Below are 25,858 nucleotides of genomic sequence, written 5' to 3'. Positions count from 1 at the left end.
ATCTAAACAAACAAATCAATCTTGCGGGGGGGCTGTGGAGTGGAGAACAGAGCTTTACGATTTCCTTGATTCTGCTCCTTGAGCTCTTCAGTGTAGCTTATTTGGTGGATAAGCAGGTACAGTATAATCCAGATGGCAAAACCTGTGTATGTACCTACACGCTTCGCACATATAGATTTGGATTGCGTCTTTGCTGATGTGAGCCTAGTAGGATTAGTAGCATAGCGACGAGTCTGAGCAAAATCGGCTACTGCTAGTCCATAGTCCCATAGCAACTAAAATGCTAGATCGCGCGGATGCCTTGGCTATGGCTCAGCAATGATGAAACAGAGAATGGGCTGAGTTTGAGGCAATTGTTGCTCGACCCAACAAATCGGATTACATGGAGCGCGCGCGCACGGGAATGGCTCCGTTATTGTTTCTTGTTTCTTTTCCTTCTCTTCCCTCTCTTATTTTTGTATCTACTGTTTTAATACTCGTAGGCATCGTTGTTTTTGTCCGCGGACAGCAGAGTCTCGACATGCGCTAGGCAGTTGTTTTGTTCCCACATGGCGAGCGCGCGAGAGGCACGAGGAAAAGGTAAAACACTGGTTCCCTGGGCGCGACTCAGAGCTGCGGCTCAGAGCGAATATACTAGACGAGTATTTTTGGTGGCTCTTGGGCGAATTTGGTCTTGTTGCTTTGATCGTCTCTCCCCATCGTGGCTATCCCTCCCCATCTCCAGTTTCATCTCCATCTCACATCATCTGGCATTGTTGAAGAATGGAAACAGTATATGCTGTAAATAGCATCACAGCGCTAGCAGGACGGGGCTAACTTGGAATAAGGATGACGCCTGGCTGTCAGCAAATGCAGCTTCAGCAAAGCACGCAGCTCCACCAATCGGAACCGTCAGTGCCCTTAGTAATCAGGGCAAGGTTTGCATGGCTCAGACGCGGTACCCCATGGCTTTTTCGTAGCGTCTGTGTGGCGCAGACCTTTGACGTTGCCCAAGAGCTAGTCATTGCAAAATGTAAGAGGAACAAGAGACACACGCCCCCTTTTATCAAAATGAAGAATGAGCATGAATAAAAAAAAAATCTCACCTTGTTGAAAACATCTCACAGCTGCGCCCCGGCAGGACCTTTTATTTCATTTTCGTCAGCGGGAGATGAATTGCGCAGGCGGAGATTGTAATGTGTCCTTGCCCGGTGATTGCACCGTCCCGCATATGATGAGCAGCCCGCACCGTCTTAGCACACTGATGCGTTGAGACGGTGCCAAATGCGTAACTGGATGCACATCGCAGTGGCGAGAAGTGAAGACCTCCTGTACGCAAATCAAGTGACTGAGCCACGCGACGACGTCAAAGGGCATCGTAATACGAATGTGATCGTCACAATATATACGAGTACGATGGCGGTTGTTCCGTCTTGTCAACTATCGCCAAGAGGCAAAGCAGACGCGGACAGCAGACAGCAGCATACATATACGAGCAGGGCCGCATAGTCGGCTGGTGATGCGGCGCCGTGATCCGATCTGCCGTGCCAAGCTGGCGCTGTGCTGTGCTGTGCCGTGCCGTGCCGTGCTGTGCTGTGTTTTCATACCTGCCCTCTAAAAGCCAACACGAAGCCTGCCACGTGCGGCGCGGAGATGGGACGATGATATACGAAGCATTGCATTGCTTGTTGCATCTCCAAGCGAGACAAGAGTCCAGGTTGCAATTCGCAGCAATTCCCGGCGTGTCTCGTTCTCGAAGCCCAGCTGCGAATCGTATTAGTCTAGTGCTAGGCAGTTCGCAGTACGGCCCATCTACCCATGGACCATGGACCTGCCGTCTTCGGCTATTCGGGCAAGGGTACGCTTGGATCTCAACTTAATCAGAAGAGAAGCAGAGGAATAGTAGATGGAAGCAGAAGAAGGCAGCGAGTAGGATAATCAGCCCAGCAATCGACGGCCAGATTGGCGCGGGCCGTGGGTATTAATCTCCCTTTGCTGCTCCCGTAATTACAGCATCTCAGCCCCCTTTGATCGGGCCTGGGCCGTGCAGCTGCATGTGAAGAGGGCTTATTGGGACCTCGTATGTTCAAGATGCAAATCTGCGCACCATGTACGTACATGTTGCAGCGCGCCGGGGGCTGACTGCAGCGGCGGAGACGGGGAGATCCTGATTTTAAAAGCCCTACATGCACCTACATGCCAGGAGGCAGCTCGAGAAGGGATTCGGGAGCCTCCTGACCGGGTGGCAGGTGTATTTGCCCTCGTACTCGTTACCTGCTTGGTAATGAAATCACGACTTTTCTGCTCTGCCCTCGCCCGCCGCGGTGGGTACCGGTACCTTCAGCTGCCCCGTCGCGGTACCTCGATGAATCGCAAATAGGCGTGGTCCTGCGCTTTGTCGGAAGGAACGTGGCACGGTTCTGGAAGCAGGCACTGGCTGGAACGAGCCCTGCACGGGGTCCTGAGGTTACATGCTGAGGTAGCAGCAGCGCACGGCATTGGTACCAGTACATGAGGGACCCCTTGCAGTAGCATTGAGACCCTTGGGAGGATGGCCTGGAAACAGCACCAACAATGCAAGATTTACGTGTCGACAGCTGCTAGTCAAGCAGGTGGTAATTAGCCTCGTCCTGCGCCTGGCAGAGACAAAAGATGAGACCGGAACCCTACCTAGCCTTGCCTGCATTTTCGTTGTGCACCGCCGGGCCATTAGTCGCAGGTACCTCCATTCTCGCAGACGTTGTGAACCGGTGCACTTTGCCTTGGCGCTCGAAGGAAGCGCACGCACCGCACAGTACAGGTATAAGCCACCCAGAGAGGGGGAGCTGAGCTGCTTAGCCCTTCCGCCTAGTGCACGGTTTTTTTTCTCTCCGAATCGTCACCTCGCACAAAACCACAGAGCCGGCGGTCCCAAGCAGCTCTGCACGACGTCTGGCCCATTAACACCCCCCTGGGCCAGGACCGTGTGGTCCACCGAAGCGGAGCTTTTTGACATCAAAAATAGCGACCGGCTGGCGCTAGCTGTGGACCGCCGCCGAGATGTGCGTGCCGGGGTTCCTGACAATGGCTGCGTCTGTCTGCAGTTTGGGCATCAGCCGCATGTCCGATGACTGACTGGTCTGGGTCAGCGTGCGGATTCTTCTATTTTTCTGACATTGCCGCTATAAGACATATTTCGCAGCAAAGGCGTTGCAGCACGCAGAAATAAATACCGGCAGAGGGTCCTCGCCGCATCTCTGGCTCTGTCGTCCTGCCGATACGAAGACCAGGGGACCAACAAACGATGAGACGCGATTCCAGACAGCCGCCAAGACTCCCTGGCCCTGCTTGAGGCAACCCCAAAAAAAAAAGGATTCCCCTTTGCCGAGAGAAAAAAAAAACGTCATCGAGTCCCCACCGAGCAGCCTCAAGACCCGTCGCTCACCTCGATCCAGCGACCACAAGGAGTTTTTTGTCCTAGTAACCCTCGACGACTGATTCTTGTTCGCACGCCTCTCCGGGCTCTGCTCTCCTCTGCGCCCCCGGTTGCCCTCAGCCATTCCGCCGTCCGTACCGAAAAGCTTGCGCCAGCGACGTCTCCCCCATTAGCCTCGCCTCAGCTCTGTCGTGCCGGTCTATCCTCACAGGGGGCGTGGGCGCTGCGAAAATCCTGCCCTTTCGTTTTCGAATGCCACTGTGCTGTACGCTGTACTGTACGGAGGCGTAGGTACCACCGCAGCTCATCAGTCTGACACAGCTTTGCCCGCTCGACTGCCACTGTCCGAGCACGTCGACTCGCTGCTCCACCCGACCTCTGATCACTCCATATATACAAGAACCCGCCGGTTCCCGCCTGCTGTGCGCTCGTAGCAACTGCTTGCTGCGGACGGACAGGTCATATCAGCCCAATATGACTTCGAGTAAGTCCTTTCGAGCCACCCTTCTGCCTTCTTCTTTTTCTCGTTCCTCGATCCGATCCCATTCGCACAATGGCTCCTCCGATTCGAAAGCGACGTCCGACTCCGACAGCTCTCGCCGCAAGACGCCACCCGAGCCTCTAGCTCCAGCTGTGAAGCCCGCTGACGGGCCACACAAGAGCTTGGAGCCCGTGGTCGAGAGGAGAGACGACGCCGAACGACCTCCATCTAGACGGAACCAGAAATCGAAGCCATGGAGCACTCGGATCTCATCCTTGATCCCGTCGCTTACACTGCAGACAGACCACCGTCCGATGTCTATCCAGCGGAAGCCTGTTGGTGCCTTCCTGCCTCCAAATGAGCCACCTCCACCTCCGCCGCCGCCGCCGCCTTCTACCTCTTTCGATGCTCCTCTTTTCGAAGATCCTCGTCTTCCCGAACCTCTCAAATCTCCGTATATGGCTGCTCCCATCGGTGCTCCTCCCCCTCCACCATCCGGGCCACCACCTGGGCCACCACCGCCTCCTCCTCAGCAACCATTATACTCGGTAGCAGAATCAACAAGCCCCTCCAGCGCGGCCGGCGATAGTTCGACTGTTTTTGAATCGGCACAATCCGATACATCATCCTTGCCATACCCGCAACACAGCCCTCCGCAACCTCCACAGTCAAAAGTGTATCCCGCTCCGGATCCAGAGACACCGGCAATGTCATCCCAGATATCGCTGCTGGTTATGCAACAGTCCGATATCATCAGCCCTGTAGACTACAGGATCCCGCCTCCGCATATTAATGATCCGATCCCGCCTTCTCCTTCTGTGTATTCTGCACCAGACACCCCACAAGTCGACAATGATGTGCCAGTACCATTACTCCCTGCGCTGGGCGGTTTCGACTTTGAGACTCAGCTTCAAGCTAACCCAGTGATTATGGATCCTATCCCACCCTCACCCGAGCCGGCGAGGACAACCTTTACCATTGCAGAAGCACTGGAGGAAAACGTTGCTGCCAACCCTGGCCTAGTCGATGACAGCCAGGCCTCTGTTGGACTCGGCGTTACATCAGGTGAAAGCGCCGAGAGCAGTATAGCTAGGCAGCGAAGCATGTCTTATTCAGAGCGAAAGGACTCTCTTCCACCTTTGCAGGTGCTGAAAACTCGATCAACGGCTCCTTTGCCGGAGCCTAGGGGACGAAGTGTCTCTGCACGTGTCAACTCGACGGTTATGGAGGGCTCAAGGATGTCCATGTCCATGTCGACCACCAATCTACGACCTATTTCCACCATTAATCAGAGTCCAACCAGGCGAAAGTTGCGCCGAAGTTGGATGCCAGGTCGATCTCGCTCCAGCTCGATGGATGCTAACCATGCCAACAAAATGGCTGCTTGGGTCATGTCGGATGGTAACAAAGCGGAATACAACACGGCTTTCCTCACAAATGGAGAAAAGGTAAGTTGCTTGTCAACATCCGATTTAAACACTGTTGAAAATAGCTGACAAATGAATATCCAAAAGGTCCCTGAACTTTGGAATGAGAATGGCGCAGTACTTGTCTACTTGTACCCCAAGTCTAGTGGACGCGGGCCGTCCTTCAAAGTACCGGAGTTTTGCGTCAGCTCCTCCTTCATCTTCAACGAACTCATCCGATCAGACCTGGAGTCCTCGGGCACAAGAACCAGGGCCAGTAGCTTTACAGGCAGAAACAGCCTCAGTAACGATGACGCTTCACGGGTATCATCTCCGACATCGTTCCCAGTCGACCCATCTGGGGACTTCCTTCACCTATACCTTCCTCCTGCACCATCAAATGCTTCATCGAGCCAGCTCGCGGTGCCTGCCACCGACAATTCAGGATCGGAGCTGGATCGTCTGATTGCGATTCGGAATGTGTTTGCTTTCCTTACAGGCCAGCCTCTTGTGGGAACTCCGAGACGACCTACAAACTTCCACGCCTTCCTCCAAATCTCAGATCTCCTGCAAGAATTTTGTTTCTCAAGCCCTGATGGATATACCTTTGGAAGCGCGGTTGATTTGAGCTTCGGCTTTTACTCAGAGTCTCTTGGCTTTGGAGATTGCCGCGCGAGCCGCGAACAAACACTGGAAGCTCTGATTCTGGGCGAGCGCATGCGGTGCCTGGAGCTCTACAACGAGGCTTTTGTACATGCTGCAGGGAAATACTCTTCCATTATGGATCTGCGCCTACCCTTGTTTCAAGAAATCTCACCTACCACACGGCAGCGATTGGAAAAGGCTCATTTCGACCTTGAAAATCGCTATCAGAACGTGAAAGAACAGCTTGAGCAGTTCGAATTCCCCTCACTGTTTGCCGGTCTCGCAAATTCGTCTTCTATCCCTGAGCTGAGGCAAGTTCGATTCAAGATTTGGCGAAACTCATTCAACAAGATGAGGCATTTTGTCTTGAGCTACTACAAATCTGCATTTGGTAGCTGGCCCCCCAAAGCTAGCAGCAAGAAGAATCCTTTCGTGGAGAGCGGCTTGAATCGCATTGTGCTGAAGACGTTGTACTCAGACCACTGTGCCCTCTACGACTTGCTCGTAGATCGAAACAGCCTTACCACAAGAGTTATCGATGAGGTGCCCACAGTTTCCAAAGAGGCTGATGAGATGATTACATCGGCCATCCGTGTTCTCGAGTCTGAGTTTGATCGTTCCAGACCTCCCGTTCTGCCCCCTGTTCCCTTTGATCTCCCTCTGATTCCGTCAATGACGGCCATTCTTGAGACATACAACAATCTTTCTCCTAGAGAACAGGCTAGGTTTGACAAGAAAGTCAAGGAGCCCGAAATGTTGCTAGTGTTGAATGGCGCTTACAACTATGACACTGCTGGCATTCAACTTCCGTTCTTGGACTACTTCAAAGAGTTTGAGGCTCGAGAAGCCAAGGGAAAGACGGCTCAAGATCTCATTGATCAAAGAATTGGTTATTTCCTCTTCCTATACGTCATTCTTCAGTCACTGCCCATGTTGGTTGTGGATGCTCCCGACCTCAAATATGCTGAAGGCGTTGAGTATTTCTTGTGCCAGCCTCCTATGGGTAACCCGCCGTGGGTTGATGACAAGGGAGTCCGAAGAATGTGGTACGAAGTTGCGGGCGGTGGCTATGTCGAGCTTTCCGCAGATGCCGTCATGTTCAGCGTGGAGGCCATTTACCATCGAAGCCACTGTTGGCTGGCCGCCAAGATTTGGGAGGAAATGGGTAATTCGGCAACTCCGCCTCTTGAAGATACAGCTTTGGCACCTCTTGAGCCTCCTCGGCCCATGTTCCAGGATGCTGACCCCGGCTTCAACAACGGCTCAAGTGGTCTCTCCGGCCAAAGCACCCCAACGTCAATCCCAGGATCACCCCAGCTCCGGCCTCGACCGCGTAACCAGTCCCCGGCTAGCCGTCGTATCAGCACTGCTGGGAACCGCTCGAGTATTATGATGGGCTTGGAGCCTGTTCCCCTCGAGCCGCCGCCAAATCTTTTTGGCGTCCACCAGCGAAGCAGCTCGCTAGGCCCACGACCGCCCAGCAGCCATATCTCCAACCGGTCTTCCTCTGTCGGCAATCTCGTCGGTATGAATTCACGGATGTCAAGACCGAGCTCTCCGGCCAGACCCGCTGCAGCGACGTCCGGAACCACTTTTGATGATATTTTGGGAGAAGCAAATAAGAAAAAGGCTCCCAAAAAGAAGGGTAGATTCTTCTAATCTCCAACACTTTTGATGATTTTTTCCTTCTTCTTCTTTCCTCTGTTCCTGTCTTTCTTCTACTTTCTTCCTTTTACCTTTTTTTTTCTACCTCTCCTTAATGACTGAGGCCTCTCGGTGGTAATCTCGTCCATTTTTTATTTCTTTATTTCTTCATCACACACATCGCATATGAAAAAAACCTGTTCATTTGTTGGAGGCTGGGAATCTTTTGGTGCACTGGAATCGTTTCTTTCTTTGTTTTATTGAAAGAGCCTATTCTTTTTTTTTCGCATTTCACACGTTAGAGTCGGATTTCTATTAATAGGGTGTATAAAACAACCTGTTGGGCATGGGGCCATGAAGATACAAAAAAACTTTCAGGGCACTAGATGATGGGTTAGAAAGGGGGGAGGAAACAAAATGAGCGAGCAAGCGGGCGAGCAATGCAGAGCAGAGTAGAGCAGAGACAGAGCAAAGCAGAGCGTAGCGAGCGCCATGCAAAACAAGCGACACAAAGCAAACTATGAGTAATGACAATAATTCTAGATATAATTGCATATTGGTTTAGTATTTACTGCTTAATACATATTGAATCACATTTTTTTGTTGTCTGTACTTTTGGTGCCTCTTCTCTTGAACCATAGGACCGGCTGGGCAGGAATCAAAAATGATTTTAGACAGAAATACTCAACTTAGGAGTGTATTTAATACTACTGCTATGTTGTCATGATATCGTTGACTGAAAATTTCCTATTCCCTTTCCGTTACCTGTCCTCTCGTGGAGGAGCTTTGTTTCCCACTGCCATTATTCCAATGAAAAGATAAAAAAAAAAAAAAAAAAAAAAAAAAACTAATCCATATACAAATGAAATGCAAAACGGCTTGATGTTACCTCCTAGATATAATAAGATACGATAGGGGAAAAAAACGTAAGGAGAAAAAAAGAAAAAAAAGGGAGAGAGAAAGATGGAGGGGAAAAAACATAAATGCTAAATTGCTTCAATTCTCTGCCATCTTCCCCTCTCAGTATGCCACCACTTCTCCTTCTCCTTCTTATCAGCCACCTCGCCCTCCTTCTGGTTCCATCGCCCTGTACAGCCTTCTCTACTGCCGCTGAGTGCCTCCCCGCCATCGCCCACCATGTCAGCCACGTCCACGAGCCCGCCCTGCTCGTCTGTTGCCCCGTCATCCGGCAAGAGGTGGTACGAAATCTTGCTGCCCAGCGTGCCGATGAAGCCGACGGTGCCAAGCGTCTGGGCCAGGCCGTCGTCGGCGGCAATGGTGAATCGGAAGCGAGGGGCGTTGTGGGCGGCTTCGAGGCGTGATTGGGCGGCGAGACGGGCTGTTTGGAGGTCTGTCCCTGGAAGAGGCGTGGCGTAGATGGTTAATGGGAGGGACATTGTCGTGGCGGATTTGTGGAGGGGCGAGATTGGCGATGAGGGCGCGCTGAAGGATCCGGAGGCGGGGATGCCGCCCATGGCGTTGAGGCGCTGGAAGCGGTCGTTGGGGAGGATGATGTGGTCCACGGGGCGGCAGAGGGCTTGGAAGCGGCCCTCGGGGTCGTTGGGCGTTCGGAGGGTGGTGAGGGCTGGGAAGCCGCCGGCGTCGATGCTTCGAGCGAGGATATCGTCTGCTTCGTTGGTGGTGTTGGGGTGGCTGGTGATGTCCCAGTGAAGCTTCACGATGGTGGATGAGGCGAGGTAGGGCATCATCCAGAGCGCAAAGGAGTCGGTTTCCGGCATCACGGGAGGGAAGGATTGCGCGAGGTAGAAATACTTTAGGGCGGGGAGATGGGAGAAGATGCGGGCGAGAGCCGGAAGAGATGTCAAGGGCGTGTTGCGGAGCTCGAGGCGCTGGAGATGTGAGGTGTTGCTGCGAGTGGCAAAGGATGTAAGGCCGTTGGAGGTGATGCCCACGATGCGGGAGAGGATCAGGGACTTGAGCGGAGGTAAAGATAAAAGGTTGTTGTCGTTGAAGGCGTTTGGTGGGAGGTTGCAGAGATGGAGATGTTGAAGCGAAGGGAGATGTGTTAGTGTTTTTGATAGGAGTCTATGGGGAGCTAATGTGGCACCGGGCTGACAGAGTATCGACAGATTAGTTAGAGAGGACCAGTTACGATGGCTATCGAGAAAGGCGTCTCTTTGGGATGGCTCCAGCATAGATGGGCCGCTTTGTCCACGTTGTTTGGACGGTGAGTCGGTCCGCTGCCCTCCTTGCTGTTGCGCCGGTGTGGATGCAGGATCGATAATCCAAGTCATGTCCTTTAAGCACCTCCTCGTCGACAACGCGTGGAACATTTTTCTGAACGAGTGGTCGTAGTTTGGTGTTGGGCCCGAAAGTCTCTCCAGCTTGGGACAAGCCATAATCAGCGTGGCTACCTGATCTTCATACTGCTCCAGCCATAGCATGCCCTTTGAGACGGACCAGTTCAACGGCGGCTCTGGGTGAGGCACCTTTAACGAGCGTACCAAGGAGGCGATGTTCGGGTTGGTGCGCAAAGTGCGTCGCAGCATGGTCATACGATTGCCTTGATTTTGCTTAAACTTCTTTTTGTGCGTGGCTGAATCTGAGCCAACGAGCTGGATATCTTCATATCTGCATGATTCATTGATTAGACATTGGGATATTTCCCTTATACAAGTAGAAAATGGACAGAGAGAAAGAGAGAAGAAAAGAAGAAAACTTACAAAGCTACGCGGGCGTGTTTGTACAATCTACGGCTGCAGAGGGCGGCGCTGCAGAGATCGCGCATCATACACGTCGCACAGCTCTCACTGTTTTTATCCAGGTGTGATCCTTTCAGAGACTGCAGGACCAGATCGAGCACTTCGCCAGGCAGAAGATTGAAGAGCTCATTGGGGCCTCTGTCGGGTCTGTCGGGTCTAAACGCCGCCCGGATCGGTGACGACTGATAGACGCTTTCGCGCACCCAGCTGCTGGTCTCGAGGGTATTCAAGTTCATCCTGTTTCCTGTGGAAGCCGCCCTCCTCCTCGGGCCATCAATGCCTTCGTGGGCAAAACTAGTGGGAGATGTAGGAGAAGTAGGAGACGTGGGCGATCTAGGAGTGGTAGGCGACCTGGGAGATGTGGGAGATGCTGGAGGGGTATAGTTGCTGCCGTTTTTGCTCATGGACGTGCCCGTCAACTTCGGGGGCCGCTTCAATGCCGTGTGGAATGATTCCTGAGATCTTGATGCGTTCTGCATGCCTTGATATACTGGATGCGCTCCTGATTGACTCGCTGCCCTTGTCGTTCGATTCATGCGTGATGCGCGCTCAGCATTGACTGCAGCCGCGTTGCCATCTTCATCGATGGAGTACAAATCCGCCGCGGTAAAGGCTGGCGGTAGAGGGAAAGACTTAATGGTGGCCGTCGAAGCCATGATGCCGGATTCTTGCTGTAGTTTAGCACACGCAAAGATCTGGCACAATTTGCATCCTGTAGAAGAATTGCGTGCGGGAAACTGGTGGTGGACAGAAGGCAGCAAAGCAATAGTGACAAACGGCAAATCGGCGTGGAGTAAGGTAGCAATGAAAGAACCCCGTGATATTCAGCCTGAATGCTGGTTTCCTGGGGTCCCTCTGCCTCTCTCTATCTCTTTCACGTCTGCTCGCTTGTCGAACTCCAGAGGCTGTTGACGATCAGTTGGAACGATCCGCGTGTACCCTTCAAGGGTTTTGGAGGAGCAAGCAGGCTAGTGGTAGCGAAGCCTGGGGCAAAAGGGGCGGAGAAACGCATCTTTTTGATTGATTCCTCCCGGGGTGGTGGCCCGCATGACGGATGCCCAGCCCAAGCCCAGGCTGCTCGCCGTGCCATTTTCTTGGGCTACTTTCTGTTTTGTCTTTTTTTTTCTCGTCTTCCCTTTGGACTACCATACCATACCACGAACAGGCAAGGCTCCTTTTTTCGCATTTGACTACCCTGACGGCCGGGAAAGCCAACAAGTTCAAGCCCCACGAATCAATGCCCTCGAGTGCCCATGGCTTTTCCCTAGTCCAGAGACTCTGACGCAGGTACAGAGTGCTAGTGCTAGTAATGCAGACCAAGCGTCGACTGCCGGTCAGGTACAAGCGCAGCGATCCAGGGGTAAAAATTGTGGGAATTAATCAAATAAGAAAAAGCGCCCACCCCATCGAAATGCGCCGTGGAACCGAGAGCTGCCTCTCGATGTACTTTATCCCGCTAATTCGTATTTATAATTTGCCCTTCTCACGCGAGACATGGGGTGGGGAGACCGATAATTCGTGTTTGCCTGGATCGGGAAATGTCCAATCTATGCTGGCCCTAGTGGGCAAATCCTTGACTGCCAGGGGGGGCGGCTTTTGGATGATTCGACCGGCCCTCACTTCCAAGACAAGAAGAAAGCGGATTCACTTGATGCCAATTCCAGCAGTCAATAAATTGCATGAACCACATGCGTGTATGAGCAGATCATTGTGGTTCGAATTCCTAGCAAAGAGCGGCGGCTGTCCATTGTCTTCATTTTGCCAGGGCAGTGGAGCCCGGCGGCACGAAAAGCTTCCAACCTTCTCGGCGCGTTTGTTGCTAGGCTCGGAGCTGAAAGGGCCTAGAACTCGCGATCTCAGCCTCCACCGTCTTTGGGCTTTTGGACGTGCTTGTCATCCAAGGCCCGTGCTCTGGAGCAGTTCCGCGAGCACACTCCTTCGATGTACTGTAGATTCAGCCGCAGGGGCGCTTCCGTGCGGCTGTCGCGCAGAGAGGCGTTATCCAGGCTGGCACGGCGCTTTCTGCAAGCCTCTTGGTCGGCGCAAGGCACTATTTGGTGCGCCGTTCCTTTCGCGTGGCTGTCTTGGCTGTGAGAGGGGCTGCATGGTTGATGTGACCAACAAAGCGTGAAGATAGTTCAGCTGGGTGGCGGAGTGGCTTTCAGCTTTCCCAAGGGCGTCTATGCTACTGGTAATGTCTCAGTTGTTTTCTGCCCTTGCTGGCCAATAAAATGATCGATTGCCCGGCTTACTGGGTTTCACTCATCCCATTGCACGGTGGTGTCGGAATGTGATGCTAATTTTGGATGAACGTGATAATATGAGATATTCTCAACACTTCTCTTAACATCTGTCTCCCAAAGAAGACGGAGAAGCTGAAAATTCCAATCTCAGCCAGCTGTATACCAAGCTGCGCGAGGTCGGGCGACAGACAAATAATGCACCACAGCGAATGCGAGTTCAGCCAATGACTGAATAACATCAATGTCATTATAAGTTTGGCCCTTTAACACAAAGCTGCGCTGTCCTTATTCACACGATCCTAAATCTAGCGCATGCTGGCTTACAATAATCGCCAGTTAGCAGCATTGCAATCGTAACATGGAACCGATCCGAGTTTATCGTTGCGTTGCTCGATTTCTATTTCAAGCAAAGCGAATCCGCCGAATTGGCTTAGATGTCGGCTCTTCCTGGGATGCTGCATGATTTTCGTCATCCCTTGTCAATCCTCCACTTCCTGGTCCGTTGTCATACGATCTCTTCAACACACTCGATACTATGAGAGGCCTTTGATGCGCTGATGGTTTATTGTTCGGCGCTTGTTTCTCATCCAGGATAATGCCGTCGTCGGGATGTGCCACAACTCCAAACCCTTTGCCAAATACAGCTTGTGTGGTTTGAAGCGCGGCCATCTGCAAAGTATAATCGTCTTCGCTTGGCTTCATTGGAGTAACTTTGGTATTTTTGATCCAGTTATATATTGGTCGGACATCCAGAATGGACTTGGCTTGGCGATGCTCTTCTTGAGACATATGTTTCTTGCGCTCGAGAATGACTTCGTCCAGACTGTTCTTCAGCACAAGCGTTTCGACAGAGACTGGCTTCTTTTGGCTAATTCGCCGCGCACGACCTATGGCCTGCGCCTCTACCTGCGGATTGAGGACTGGGTTGATAAAGTATATTCGAGATGCCTCTTGCATATCTAGACCAAACGCTGCCTGAGATAAATCCATGAGGAGTACTCTACATCTGATGGTTAGAATGCTTTGCCTCATATTCCTTTGATGCCAGGATCAACCCACCTGAATTTCTCATTATGGTTGAACGTATCGACATAATGCGCTCTCCTCTCTGTGCTCAAAGTTTTGGCATAAATCAAATGTTGGATTTGAAGCTGATATTCTGTCAGTATAGCCACGGAATCTTTTTCTTTTCTTTCGGAGAAACACGAACCACGTCAAGCATGCTAGCCAAGTACCATGCTACGTTTTCATTCTCGTAGAAAACAATTATCTTCTCTTCTTCTTGGTATTTCCCCAGGCAGTCGACCAAGTAAGAGAGTTTTGCGGATACAGTCGCGGTGATCTTTGTCTGTTCGAGGTGGCCGGCAGATGGTTCGACAGCGAGAGTCTTCGGCTCAGTTCCATTTATGCCATGCGAGCGTACCTTCTTCGGGCTATCATCGCCTAATTTTGTATTACCAGCAAGTGTACTAGATGACTTTTCCTTTGATTTGGAACTCTTTTCAGGAGCTGCCGCATCTAGGAGTTTCGAGCGTTCCAGTGCGCCTTCTGAGATCAGTTCGCCGTTTAAAAGAGAGTTGAATTTTTCTTCACTCCTTGCCGCCTTATATACTAGACTCTGAAGTGATAGGATCATGCTGGTAGATGTACAGATGCTGCCGTCTGTGGCAGCACCATCAAGAGACCAGGATGCGCCAGCGTTGCCGGGGAAGCCTGTGATTGACACTGCCGTTTCGTGAAATTGGTTGGTAAGATTTCTAAGTCTATTGTGCATGGCTAGATGGCCAAATTGAATAGCTTGTTGAAGTAGTGACTCATCTTCAGGACTGATGGGTATTTTCCGCTCTGCCAAAAACTTTTCTGCGGTTTCTACTGATTTAGCAATTTCGTCAGCAGTAAAGAAAGACCCTCCAAAAAAGCTTGCCTGCTTTAGATTGTGTACGATCTGTAGCAGGGATTTTTTTTGCCTCTGATGAAAGAAATAATCCATGTCCGTTCGCTGCGATTGGACCGAGTTGAACACTATCATCATAGAGAACAAATTTAATGACAGTTGATCCTGATATGAACCTTCGAGAACAACGACCTTCTCATTTACAGATGGTAAAAGAGTCTTAATTTCCGATGTACGATGGCGAATAATAAGAGAATTGAGCGTAGATTCCAGACTCTCGAATCGGCCTTGACTCTTGGGGTGATGCTTAGGGAGCATTAAGTATTTCGTCCAATCAGCCACTGTATCGCCATTCTCAATATCAATGTTCGCCCAAGGACGGGCTTTTAAATATAGGGCAGTAATGGCCCCGATTCGATCAAGATCTTTTCTTTCCATTTCCGTTGAAGAGTTGCTTTGGTCGGTATGAGAAATCGCCGTAGAAGTATGAGGTGATTCAACTCCGTATAAACCATGCGAAGGGGTTCCCGTAACGACCCAACGAGAGGAGAAATGCATCGAGTCTAGGCCAATTAAGAGATTGCTTTTCTTGTTAATTCTTGAGTTACCAAGTTTATGCCCCTCATCCACGATACATCGCTTGAAATGGATGGATGACAAGATAGAACCGCTGACACCGCCATATTGTTTCACAACAATCTCAAACCTTGACTGGGAAAACAAGATGATGTCGTATGTCAATAATTCATCGTGCGACGACGGAAGCCTGTCGCTTTTCCCAAGAACTAGTACATTTAGGCCCTCAGTATGCTTTCGTATCTCCTTTTTCCATTGCGCAAGAAGGTTATTGGGAACAATCACAATTGAGGCCGAACTCAAGTAGACTTTTTGGGGCGGCGGCGTTGTGCCGGTTGCATTCCGTCGTCTAGAACGAGGGGGCTTCGGTGCGGGGAGAAAATAATGCCCGGGGTTTCTCGAAAGAACGTCGTTACAATGGGTAAACTCATAACCATGCTGCGCCTTCCACGCTTCGAAATAGGATCTCCAGGGAACGGCATGACGTGTGGCGCATGAGGCTGCCATATCGGCAAGAGATGCAATTCTCTGTCTGACTGGTGGTTGACCTTGTTTATAAAAATCAGGCGGATTTGTTGGCAAATGCATCGTCGCAAGTATCAACGCAAGACAGATTATTGTCTTGCCCGAGCCCATTTCCTCTGCCAGTATCCCTCCCGAAACCGCATCGTAATATCGCGGCCCCAATAAAACCTCGCCAGTAACATGGTCCATATACCAAGATGAGCCGCGTGTGTCTTTCAGATGCAATAACCTCGGGTCGAGAGTCTGGCCGGGCTGCACTTCCTTTTGCAGCATCAAAGCTGCAGATCGTCTTTGGTAGGGATGTAGCTCTGTTTTGAGTCCTGGTACTTTGCTCTCCATGAGATTATACATGGCATCCTGTGTATATGGCTCTTTGACCAAATCCAAGTCTGGGCATGGTGAAGGAATGGCGTTGAAGAGCTCCAGCAGAGATATGTCCTTATCATTTTCATCGGTATTGGGATTGTCAAGAATAGGGCTGCCAGTCTCTTCTGGTATTTTAACGGCTTTCCAAGCACACGGTGAATAATCAAGGTAGCGAAGTATCTTGGATCTCTCCCTTTGTAATGCCGAACTGGTACGGTCTATGGAGCCTCGTTGAACGTCGTCTGGTAGCAGATGTACTCTAATAATTCCTAGTTCTTCATCCAAGGCACTGACGCAGAATTCAAGTTGACACCATTGAGCGTGAAACAGCTGAGCGAGCGAAAGAAGCTTTGGAGCTGCAAGGAGGGACGCCTGTATTCGGGGATCGAGGCATAGCTCGCCGGGCCTAGCCTCGGAGTGGCTGCGGTCGAGTCTTTGCCATCCCCGATGATCCAATGTTGACCAGTCGTGTCTACTGATTTGGCTTTCTTCTTGTGAGATTCCAATGCATCCGGCGGGAATATATGGCACTTCAGAATGCATGACGTGAGGTAGCGTCGGCTGTTCTATCGGGTCTCACTATTGCGTAATGGGACAGGGCAGCAGAAGCTATAGTTTTCCTATCATTTTAAGGTGTATGTGCGGCGAGAAAATTTGAGGGGCGTGGAGAGAATGGAAGGATGAAGACGAATGCAGGTGAGTGCTGGGGTGAGGATGCTAGAAGTGCTGCCTGTGTACAGTGCCATATATGGCGCTTACCGTATGTGTGGCGCTGTGATTGGGTTAGTAACACAGTGCGCGATATCATTGCTATCAGTCCCCATTCTGGCTCTGGTATATTAATGCTAATCCATATGTCAAGTTAATCAAAATGCTTGATATAAGCTCCGTCCCTTGCCAGTGTGAACAGTTCGCCTACTCCCAGCGCTCTAGTAGGCCAACGTGCCATTGTTGAAATAGCCGCTCTGAGGCGGGCATTAAATCGTTGCTTTCCTCGAGAACCTGGCGAGCCGCCTTTATAGCGGTTGCTGGAAAGCTGATTTCCTGAACGCCCGAGGTCATGGAATCAACTAGCTTGTTTCCTTCCTCCGCATCAATATCTTGATACAACACTTTAATCGCCACCCGCCTTCCTTTGCGCATGGTTGACGAATATACCACATTCGCGTTGAGCACCCAGAGATGTAGAGATTGGGATGTCTCTGATTGGGGTGTTTCTGGATCAACACTAAGTGTATGCGATGCCACCACGGATTTAGACGAGCCCGACCGAGATATAGTCGCTATTAGAGTGGCTGCCAGGCACTCTGAGCTGCTTGGAGCCTGGCTGGGATGAATCGTTTCACACGTAACCTGCCACTTGAACAGGGTTATGGATGATGCCAGCGCATTAAACATCCCGATCTCTGCTTTGCAAGCTTTACAGGATACACGTAGAGGCTTCACTGGATCGGCTTCGTCTATGGCTTCTTTGACGGAATCGAAAGAGGCATCGGAAGCTGGGTGGGAAAACTGCTACTGGTAAGCTAAAATATCCTACGCACCCAGAGATCAAAGCGGCACAATCACGTCTACGTAGACTATATATATCTCCTTGAATCTCCCGAATCCCACATCTCTGGAAACTGGATGAAAAGCAAGAGACTGCTTTTATCAGCACCAACGCCTAACCCGTTCTCGGAAAGAAGGGTATGGGCATTAGAGCTGCCCACAGTCAAGTAGGAAGAAGCACTGCATCCTTTTTGGGGAATTGTATCGGTGACCGGGCCACTGAGAGGTATATATACGCTCGGCTAGGCCACCTTCTATTTCCCCGTCGGCTCTAACTAATACTGCGTATAAATATGGGGGGACTGAAGTCAAGACTTACTAATAGGCCATCACAATCCGATTCGGAGAACATGAAGGAAGTGAGGTCCACAAACCCGCTTTCTGGCTGGGCGGTGATCGAGCTATCAGCTCCGTAGCCACGCTTAGACAAGGCTTCGCCATCGTGATGCTCATGTTCATGAGGCTTGTGACAATGCCAGAACTCCATCATCTCCGCCCAGTTCTCGCTGGGCAGGTCTTTCCATGACTTTATGCGCTCTGGCTGTACAATTACATGATCGCAGTGCCGACAGCAGACGCGGGATCCAGCCTTGATATCTGTTGAACTCCAAGGTACTGACTGGTTCTCGGCAGAGAATCGCGGCAGTCCTGTTTCAGTGGCGGGCACGGGCAACCTCCATGCCAAGTCTAGTGAAGAATTTTCTGGAATCGGTATCGCAGAGCGCACTGAGACTCGGGCCGGAAGATCAAGCGCTCTTACCTCGCCGCGGTGATGGACTTGGATGCGACGGCCATCGTCAAGGATCTCAGCTTTGGTCGTCAAGTCTGACGACGAGGAGAGCGTGGCTCTGACAGACACTTGTCGGATGTTTGAGAGCAGCTCGGCATAGATGGAGAGGACCGCGGTATAAGATTGCGCCATGACTCTCCTCTCCTGGCATGCTCTTACAATCTCGACGTTGGCTTTTGGATCGTGGGCGCCGAGGCTGAGGCCGGCGAGGCTCGAGATACGGTACTGGGCTGTGGCTGGAAAACGCGTGACTTGGAGCGTCATAGAACGGGCGGCGCGGGAGTGCAGAAGTTCTCCCCCACTATAATCCTCCATCTCCACATAACTCGGGCCATTGCACCAAAGTACTTTGTCGCCCCAACAATTGGTACTTTGATGAGGTTGACATTTTTATGGTAAATCAAAGCCAATTGCCGTCTTCTTCGCATAAACGCACCAAAGATGTCGGGACTGCTTTCATATATCCCGGGCGCCAGCTTGGTCATGGGCAGTAGGTCGAAGACGGGAGCCATTGATGTGCCGCCGGTTGAAGTCCATCATATTGAGACAGACGCTGATAAGCGGGCTCGATGCCTCAAGCACCTATTGAAGGCAAACCACGTAAACTACGCCATACTGTGGAACAATCTCCAATTCGATAACCACAACCCCCATTTACTCAGCTCGACGTATCTACTTGGCGGGAATGAAAACCATCTCAATGAGGCCTACAATAACGAGATTAAAGACCTGGTTCCGTGGGAGCCGTCGCCTTCCGAAGTGATTGACGAGGATTGGAGGGACTTTCTCGGAGACAAGCGCTACCAAAGGGCCTTTGTTGATTACTTCGAGGATAAACTCGTCATGGAATATGCGTATGATTGGAAGACGGAAGTGCAGCATTTCCTGTTCAGTGGCAAAAAGCCGCTGTTTCATGCTTTGCTAGACGGGCGTATGAAACCTCCCCCCATAACAATTTTCTTCCAAGCCACATATACTGATTAATGCTAGTTGGCCACCCAATTATCCATCTTGGTTATGCATATGAGATGGATAGCAAAGAAATTGCGATGGAGGCGCTTGCAATGGCCGCCGTCAAGTATGATTTTCTTCACGATTATCTTGATGACAGTTCCTATACCAGGCCGTCTCCGCTGAAATCAAGAGCGCCCTTGGACCTGTTAATCCAGCTCTCCAAGGACGATAGATTCAGCAAGAAGGAAGTTCAAGTCGGTGATATGCAAAAGTACTTGAAAGATCATGAGTCGGCTTTCCTGGAATATTGGAATGGATGGGATATTGATGATGATCCGAAGAAACAATTTGAGCTGTCACAAGAAGCAGCTGTCGCATTGCTTGTGGCCACCGTTCAGCCAGGAACCCACGCCTACAACTTCTTCATCGTCCATCTCCTAACTACCAGCCATGCCGTCCGGGTTCTTCTTACTTTTATCCCACCCCAGCATCATGTTACTCTAGTTAGGGCATGGTGGCTGTTTGTCTTGGCTGTATTCAGTATCAAGGGCCGACCGTTACCCGATTACGACAATATTGAGACCGACTTGAAAGGAAAGAATTGGAAATATGTGGAAGATAAAGGGCTGAACTCACCGTGGTCCAAAGACGCCCACTACGTTAAAGGTACAGTTCTATTTCGCGATGCGAGAGAGGTGAATAACTAGACGCTAACATTGGTGCGTACAGCGGTACGAGCGATAAGAGACGCTGCTCGAACATGGGGCGATGTTCACGACCGCTATCTTCAAGCCGCAGTAACTTTTGTCGACAACTTTCATGGATGGGTTTTTTAGTTGTTGAAGAGGGTATTGACTGGCAACTTGGCTGGATAAGAAGTGGAATCGGAAATGAAAGCTTGGTAATAAGGCATAGCATGGAAACATGAGTTGATCTAAATTTTAGGTATTATTTGGATTTGGATTTCGTATTTTCTTTAACTGCATCTAGTCCAGATATCTGGACATGCATGAATATCTACTGGTATTTTTTCACATATTTTATTTATATTTATATTTTTATTTTTGGATATAGACAGTACTTATTACGACCAAATGTTTTCCTAAAGTTTAATAGCACAAGCCTATCAAAAGGCATCTCCTGCCTAACGACGGCTGCCTTGGCAGCTGAACATACAGTGCTGGTTAAAAGCATATACACTGTACACAGACTACCTACTCGCTAGCTAGACGTCCCAAGATTCCCATCATCTCTTCATATCACTCCATACTCTTTTCCCTCGATACCGTATCAGCCCTTCTATCGACGCTGCCGAGCGAGCCCCCGGCTGGCTTTGCATCGTATGCGCTAGAATTGCATGGGATTCTCACAGCACAGATGCTTCAGTCGCGTTAATGGCACCGCCCGCGAAGCGTCGCCGGCGGAATACCGTTGAGGCGTCCGACGATGAAGACGAGCAGCCCAAGGCCAACACCTTGTCCAATTTCCTTCTCTCTTCGCCAAGCACTCCGTCAAAGGCACGAGCGCCGACCGCATCGCCGAGCCCCGTGAAGAGACGGACCGCGAATGGCCAGTCCAGCAATGGCAGCCCTCTTCGTCCATCGCGATCACAAAAAAATGGCACCAACTTGAGCCCTAAGAAAACCCGAGATGCGGGCAAAGTTGACGACAAAGGGAAGACTGCCGATTTGAAAACCCTCTTCTCCAAGCAGGCGCAAAAGGTGACAAGGCCAGGGGTGGGAACCGACAGAAAGACGGAGCCGATTGACGATCTGATCCACGATCCTATATCCGACGACGACGATATATCAGAGTTCAAAGCTAGCTCTTCCAGTTTGGTTGGGCAGCATGTGAGGAAACGGCTAAAAGGTTCAAGTGCCGGCACTCAATCTACTCCCGTTGGCTCGTTAACTATGAGCCAACGGTTCCTCAAGCCAAGTCGACCAACGACCATTGACACATTAAACGATGACTTACGCCCGTGGTCGGAACGATTTGGCCCGCGAAACTTGGACGAGCTAGCAGTACACAAGAAAAAGGTTGCAGACGTTAGGAGATGGCTTGAAGATGTTATGGGAGCTCGGATGCGGCAGCGGGTGCTGATATTGAAAGGCGCCGCTGGCACTGGGAAGACCACAACGGTCCGTCTCTTGGCAGGCGACATGGGATCTGAGATTCTAGAGTGGAAGAACCCTGGTGGAAATGCAGTGACTGGTTACGTCTCGTCATCGGCGCAGTTTGAGGATTTCCTTGGGCGAGGAGGCAAGTTTGGCGCTCTGGAGTTGGAAGAACCGGAGCCGTCATCCACGCCGGTGAGCTCAAACGGCGCCGCGCAAAACAGCGGCGGTAGCAAAAAGATTATTCTCATCGAGGAATTTCCAAACACTTTTTCTCGAAACTCTACTGCGCTGTCTTCTTTTCGGCGCACCATCCTTCAGTATCTGGCGTCGCAAACGCCGTCTCTACATGCTTTTGGACAGCAGAAGCGAGCGGAACCCATCACACCCGTTGTCATTGTCATATCAGAGACATTGTTGACTACGACGTCGGCTTCAGCAGATAGCTTGACTGCTCATCGACTGCTTGGACCAGATATCCTCCGACATCCAGGAGTCGGCTTGATCGAATTTAACGCGATAGCCCCTTCGCTACTGTCCAAAGCTCTGGAGGTGGTTGTACAAAAAGAATCGCGAAAGTCAGGGCGGAGACGAACACCAGGGCCACTGGTACTAAAACGACTCGGCGAGATTGGTGACATTCGCAGTGCCATATCATCGCTCGAGTTTCTATGCTTAAAGGGAGACCAAGATGCCGACTGGGGATCCAAGGTTACGTTTACAAAGCAAAAGAAGGGAGCAAAAGACGGCATCGCCCTCACACGCGGCGAAGAGGAGAGCCTCGAACAAATATCTCAGCGCGAAGCCAGCCTGGGAATTTTCCACGCGGTCGGCAAAGTGGTCTATAACAAGCGAGACGATATGCCATCAAATGATCCGGCAGAAAAGCTACCGAGTTATCTATCGCAGTATTCGCGCCCAAAGGCATCACTAGTATCTGTTGATTCACTGATCGACGAGACCGGCACCGATACGCATACGTTCATTTCGGCCCTGCACGAGAACTATGTGCTATCTTGTGAAGGCACGGATCCAATGGATCTCTCGACCCCAATAGACTACGTCAACGAGTGTATTGAGTACCTTTCTCTGGGTGACTTGCTCAGCCCTTCTGGGGACGTCTTCTTTGGCGGACGAGGCGGGTTTGGCGGAAACTTTGGGGATTCTGCGAGCCATGTTCTTCGCCAAGATGAGATAACATTTCAAGTCGCGGTGCGTGGCATGCTCTTCTCCCTACCTAATCCTGTGAAGAGAAAGACATGGACCATGCAAAAGGGCAGCGACGCATTCAAAATGTTCTACCCAACAAGTCTTAAGCTTTGGCGAACAAAGGAAGAGATTGGTGGGCTCATTGATGTTTGGTCTGGGAAAATCCTTCGAAGCGAAATTGAGCTACCAACCAGGAACATCGTGGACGGTGCTAGCATCTTTCGACGGAATCAGCTATCTGCCAACTCTAACCAGGAGCAGAAGCAAGCAAACAAAGCCCCTGCATCCAAGGATAGGACACAAAGAGAAGACGAAGAAGAAGAAGCAAGCGATACTCTCCCGATCATGACCCTCGGCAGCACATCTCGCCGCGAACTACTCCTCGAACGGCTCCCCTACATGGCACACATTGCTCGCTGCCGCAAGACTGGCATTCGGCAGCGAGACCTCGAAAAGATTGTTTCCTTTTCCGGCGTGAGCGTCTCGCCAGACGACGAGTCGGACGCGGATGAAGAAGGAGTCGCAACAGGAGAGATGTGGGCAACTGACAAGCCATCTGAGGACGGCACCCCGAGGAAGAAGAGGATGGGCATCAAGGCCGGAACAGGCGTTGCGGGAATGCTGAAGCAGAAGCTGGTTCTAAGCGATGACGATATTGAAGACTGAATGAAGAGACTGGGAAGTGGAAAAAAGAAGTTATAAGAGGGGCGTTTGACTGGGATTCGAATGTATTATGGGATGAACGTGGAACGGATTTTGAGACTTTTGATCTCCTCTTTTTTCTTTTTTTTCTTATCTTTGACAGCCCGGAGTTACTATGTGTACTTATACTATAAAGCGATGAGCATCTAGAAAGATGTGGGATTTGATGCCTGTTTTTTCGAGTAGAATGGGGGGTCGCGCATCATCAGGGCAACTTGGTGTCTTGCGCCTCCTTTTTGATAAACAGCATCTCCAAACAAGAAAATTCTCAAAAGAATATATATAACAAGACGGGGCGGCACATGTTTTTAGAAACGGTTCGTGTCTTTTTGTTTGACCCAGTAGAATAGTCTAAACGCCTGCCTGCGAGAAACCGGAGAAGGGTTTTTTGAAAAGAAGAAGAAAAAAAAAGAACAAGAACGAAAGAACGAATGAAAGAAATGAAAACATAAAACTAGTAAAAAAGTGTTTGAAATCTCGCAGCCTATTCTAGCCACGCAACACGTGCAAGGCGCGCAATGAATATACGCAAAGGCATCTTCTGTCTCATCGCAGCCGTGGCCGCAGCCGTGGCCGCAGCCACAAAATCCTCATCCGGGTCTATGATTGTGTTTCGCGCAAGACGCGCAATGAATACACGCAAAGGCATTCTTTGTCTAATCGCAGCCCTTGCCGCAGCCGTAGCCGCAGCCGCAAAATCATCCTCCGACTCTCTGACGTTATCTCCCCCTGTCTCTAGACTATCATCTTGGCCTACCTATGCGGCAAGATTTTCAGCAACAAAGGACTAGAAAAAAGAAGAGACGTTAGCTACTGGTTTCGTGAACGGATTCAGAAAAGGAGTTGTATGAGATTGTAGACAGATTAAGGGGATGCTTTCTTACAGGGAATTCCTTCTGTAATGAATTAATGACGTTTTCAACCTCCTCGGCCAGACTCTCCACGTTGGCATCCCATCTGCGCATCTCTTTGCCTGCTAGAGCCTCAGCACGGCCGCTGCCTTTCTGACCTGATGCTTCTCCGCCTTCAAACCAGACGATTCCGTCCAGCTGATCCATTCGTCCCACAAGTCGTCCCTGTTCGATCATCCGTGCGGTTGTCTCTTCTGCCTTGTCGGCATCCAGACCCAGCAGCGAGCCCAGGGCTTCGAATTGGATGTTGTTGTACAGTCTTGACACGCCAAGCAAGTTGTGCTCCATGACCGCCTTGGCGAGGACGGTCGATCCGTCAGCTGTGGTGGCCAGCTGATGTGGCTGTAGTCCCTCGGCGAATTTATCCACTTCGGCCGGCGAGAGCAGCCGGTCCAGGAATATCTTTTCCAGGATGCCAAACTCGTCCAACTGCGCTGATCTCTCGTCTTTGTATAACCTTCCCAGGATCCGGCTTCTCATAGGACCGGCAGGCGCCAGGATGGCACACTTGACAGCCATGCTCAGCGTGTGAAGACGCTCCTCTTCGGCCACGGCGGGGAAGAAGCTGATTTCGTGATATCGCTGGGCAGCAAACAAAAAGTCTCGCTTCGCATCCTGGATACGCGCCTGTGAGAGGCGAAAGTGGAGGTTGAGGTCCGGGTCTGAGACAGTGTGCATGATGTTCTTGAGCTTGTTGATGTACGTCTCGGCGGCGGTGTCATCGCCGACTTCTAGGTAGTTGCGCACGATGCGAACCCACACGCGGGCCTTGTCGGCATCCGACACTTTGCGTTGCGAACTATCGAGGGGGATCTCGGCCAGGGCCTTTGCGGCATCGAGGAAGTCTTCATTGTTCTCGTGGGCCGTGGCCACGAGCTCGTATATTGTCGCAGCGGCGTCGAAGAAGGACGACGGCTGGGCTGCCAGGATGCCCAGCGTTCGGTTTCCGACCTCGATCCAGAGGCTCTCTTTATTAATCGTCTTGAGTGTTGTGATGAAGGCGTTTAGAAAGGACCGCGTGGCTACCAGGCCGAGGCTCTGGTTGAAGAAGGAATCGAAGACGGCGTTGAGATCGGCTGCGGTGGGAGTGGGTGAGGAATAGGTCGGGATATCGTTGAGGAGAGCTTCGTAGAGGGGGCCCTTGTCGCCGGGAGCTGATTCTGCGGCGGCGAGAGCCGCAGTTACTTTTGGATTGGGATCCATTGTGGAGAGAGTAACTAGATGTGAATAAGGCGAGCTGTTTGTTGGAAGAAAGGGAGTCGAGAGAGTGAGAATGTGATGAGATGGTTTGATGTTGATAGCGGAATTGAAAGTTACTTTGGCGGGGCAGCGCCAAGCTACAGCGGGGCAGCTCCCGGAAGACTGCTAAAATTAGGCTGCTGGGGTACATGGAGTCAGCACCTGGCTGTCGTTCTTTGACCATTTCAATGCCCGACGTCAGATACATGAAAATACTAATGGATATTCAATATACATGTACTCTTTCATATGCAGCCTTAGCAATACCAGGGCAAAGCTTGCTATTTTTCTTCTTCACTTTCGTGCAGTACACTTGTTCACCGCTATACATCTTCCAGTAAAAGCCCATGCAGCCAAAAAACACCCTCCAGTAAACTACACCTGTAACCAATAATGTGGCCAAAGTCAAATGCAGCCACGCATAACGCCGACTATGTGCACATATCCATCCAAAAAAGCACAATCTAAAAAAAAAAAAGAAAGAAGAA

At 50.9% G+C, this 25,858-nt stretch overlaps 7 protein-coding genes across 7 annotated transcripts; 3 read left to right on the top strand and 4 right to left on the bottom strand.

The window, feature by feature from the left end:
- Window positions 1–3,821: 3,821 nt before the first annotated feature.
- On the top strand, window positions 3,822–8,180 carry TrAtP1_007805 (uncharacterized protein). The gene is made up of 2 exons (XM_066113670.1): window positions 3,822–5,323; window positions 5,390–8,180. Exons 1-2 carry the CDS (start codon window positions 3,869–3,871, stop codon window positions 7,583–7,585), a joined length of 3,651 nt encoding a protein of 1,216 aa, XP_065969757.1. The 5' UTR covers window positions 3,822–3,868; the 3' UTR covers window positions 7,586–8,180.
- Window positions 8,181–8,280: 100 nt separating this feature from the next.
- On the bottom strand, window positions 8,281–11,895 carry TrAtP1_007804 (uncharacterized protein). The gene is made up of 2 exons (XM_014092627.2): window positions 10,255–11,895; window positions 8,281–10,162 (listed from the first exon to the last, which is right to left on the bottom strand). Exons 1-2 carry the CDS (start codon window positions 10,947–10,949, stop codon window positions 8,557–8,559), a joined length of 2,301 nt encoding a protein of 766 aa, XP_013948102.2. The 5' UTR covers window positions 10,950–11,895; the 3' UTR covers window positions 8,281–8,556.
- Window positions 11,896–11,959: 64 nt separating this feature from the next.
- On the bottom strand, window positions 11,960–16,585 carry TrAtP1_007803 (uncharacterized protein). Its single transcript, XM_014092626.2, has 3 exons — window positions 13,747–16,585; window positions 13,596–13,687; window positions 11,960–13,536 (listed from the first exon to the last, which is right to left on the bottom strand). The coding sequence occupies exons 1-3, from the start codon at window positions 16,438–16,440 to the stop codon at window positions 12,939–12,941; spliced, it is 3,384 nt and encodes a 1,127-aa protein (XP_013948101.2). The 5' UTR covers window positions 16,441–16,585; the 3' UTR covers window positions 11,960–12,938.
- On the bottom strand, window positions 16,586–18,490 carry TrAtP1_007802 (uncharacterized protein). The gene is made up of 2 exons (XM_014092625.2): window positions 17,768–18,490; window positions 16,586–17,409 (listed from the first exon to the last, which is right to left on the bottom strand). Exons 1-2 carry the CDS (start codon window positions 18,368–18,370, stop codon window positions 16,813–16,815), a joined length of 1,200 nt encoding a protein of 399 aa, XP_013948100.1. The 5' UTR covers window positions 18,371–18,490; the 3' UTR covers window positions 16,586–16,812.
- Window positions 18,491–18,555: 65 nt separating this feature from the next.
- On the top strand, window positions 18,556–20,273 carry TrAtP1_007801 (uncharacterized protein). Its single transcript, XM_014092624.2, has 3 exons — window positions 18,556–19,169; window positions 19,229–19,858; window positions 19,922–20,273. The coding sequence occupies exons 1-3, from the start codon at window positions 18,680–18,682 to the stop codon at window positions 20,026–20,028; spliced, it is 1,227 nt and encodes a 408-aa protein (XP_013948099.1). The 5' UTR covers window positions 18,556–18,679; the 3' UTR covers window positions 20,029–20,273.
- Window positions 20,274–20,455: 182 nt separating this feature from the next.
- Window positions 20,456–25,414, bottom strand: TrAtP1_007799 (uncharacterized protein). The gene is made up of 2 exons (XM_014092622.2): window positions 24,105–25,414; window positions 20,456–24,007 (listed from the first exon to the last, which is right to left on the bottom strand). Exons 1-2 carry the CDS (start codon window positions 25,332–25,334, stop codon window positions 23,978–23,980), a joined length of 1,260 nt encoding a protein of 419 aa, XP_013948097.1. The 5' UTR covers window positions 25,335–25,414; the 3' UTR covers window positions 20,456–23,977.
- TrAtP1_007800 (uncharacterized protein) lies at window positions 20,587–23,184 on the top strand (the record flags this gene model as incomplete). The annotated part of the gene is made up of 1 exon (XM_014092623.2): window positions 20,587–23,184. The coding sequence occupies one exon, from the start codon at window positions 20,587–20,589 to the stop codon at window positions 23,182–23,184; it is 2,598 nt and encodes an 865-aa protein (XP_013948098.1).
- Window positions 25,415–25,858: the final 444 nt, after the last annotated feature.

This window comes from Trichoderma atroviride, chromosome 4, assembly GCF_020647795.1.
Source record: "Trichoderma atroviride chromosome 4, complete sequence".
In the NCBI taxonomy this organism is placed as follows: Eukaryota; Fungi; Ascomycota; class Sordariomycetes; order Hypocreales; family Hypocreaceae; genus Trichoderma; species Trichoderma atroviride.
This window is presented reverse-complemented; position numbering and strand designations above follow the sequence as displayed.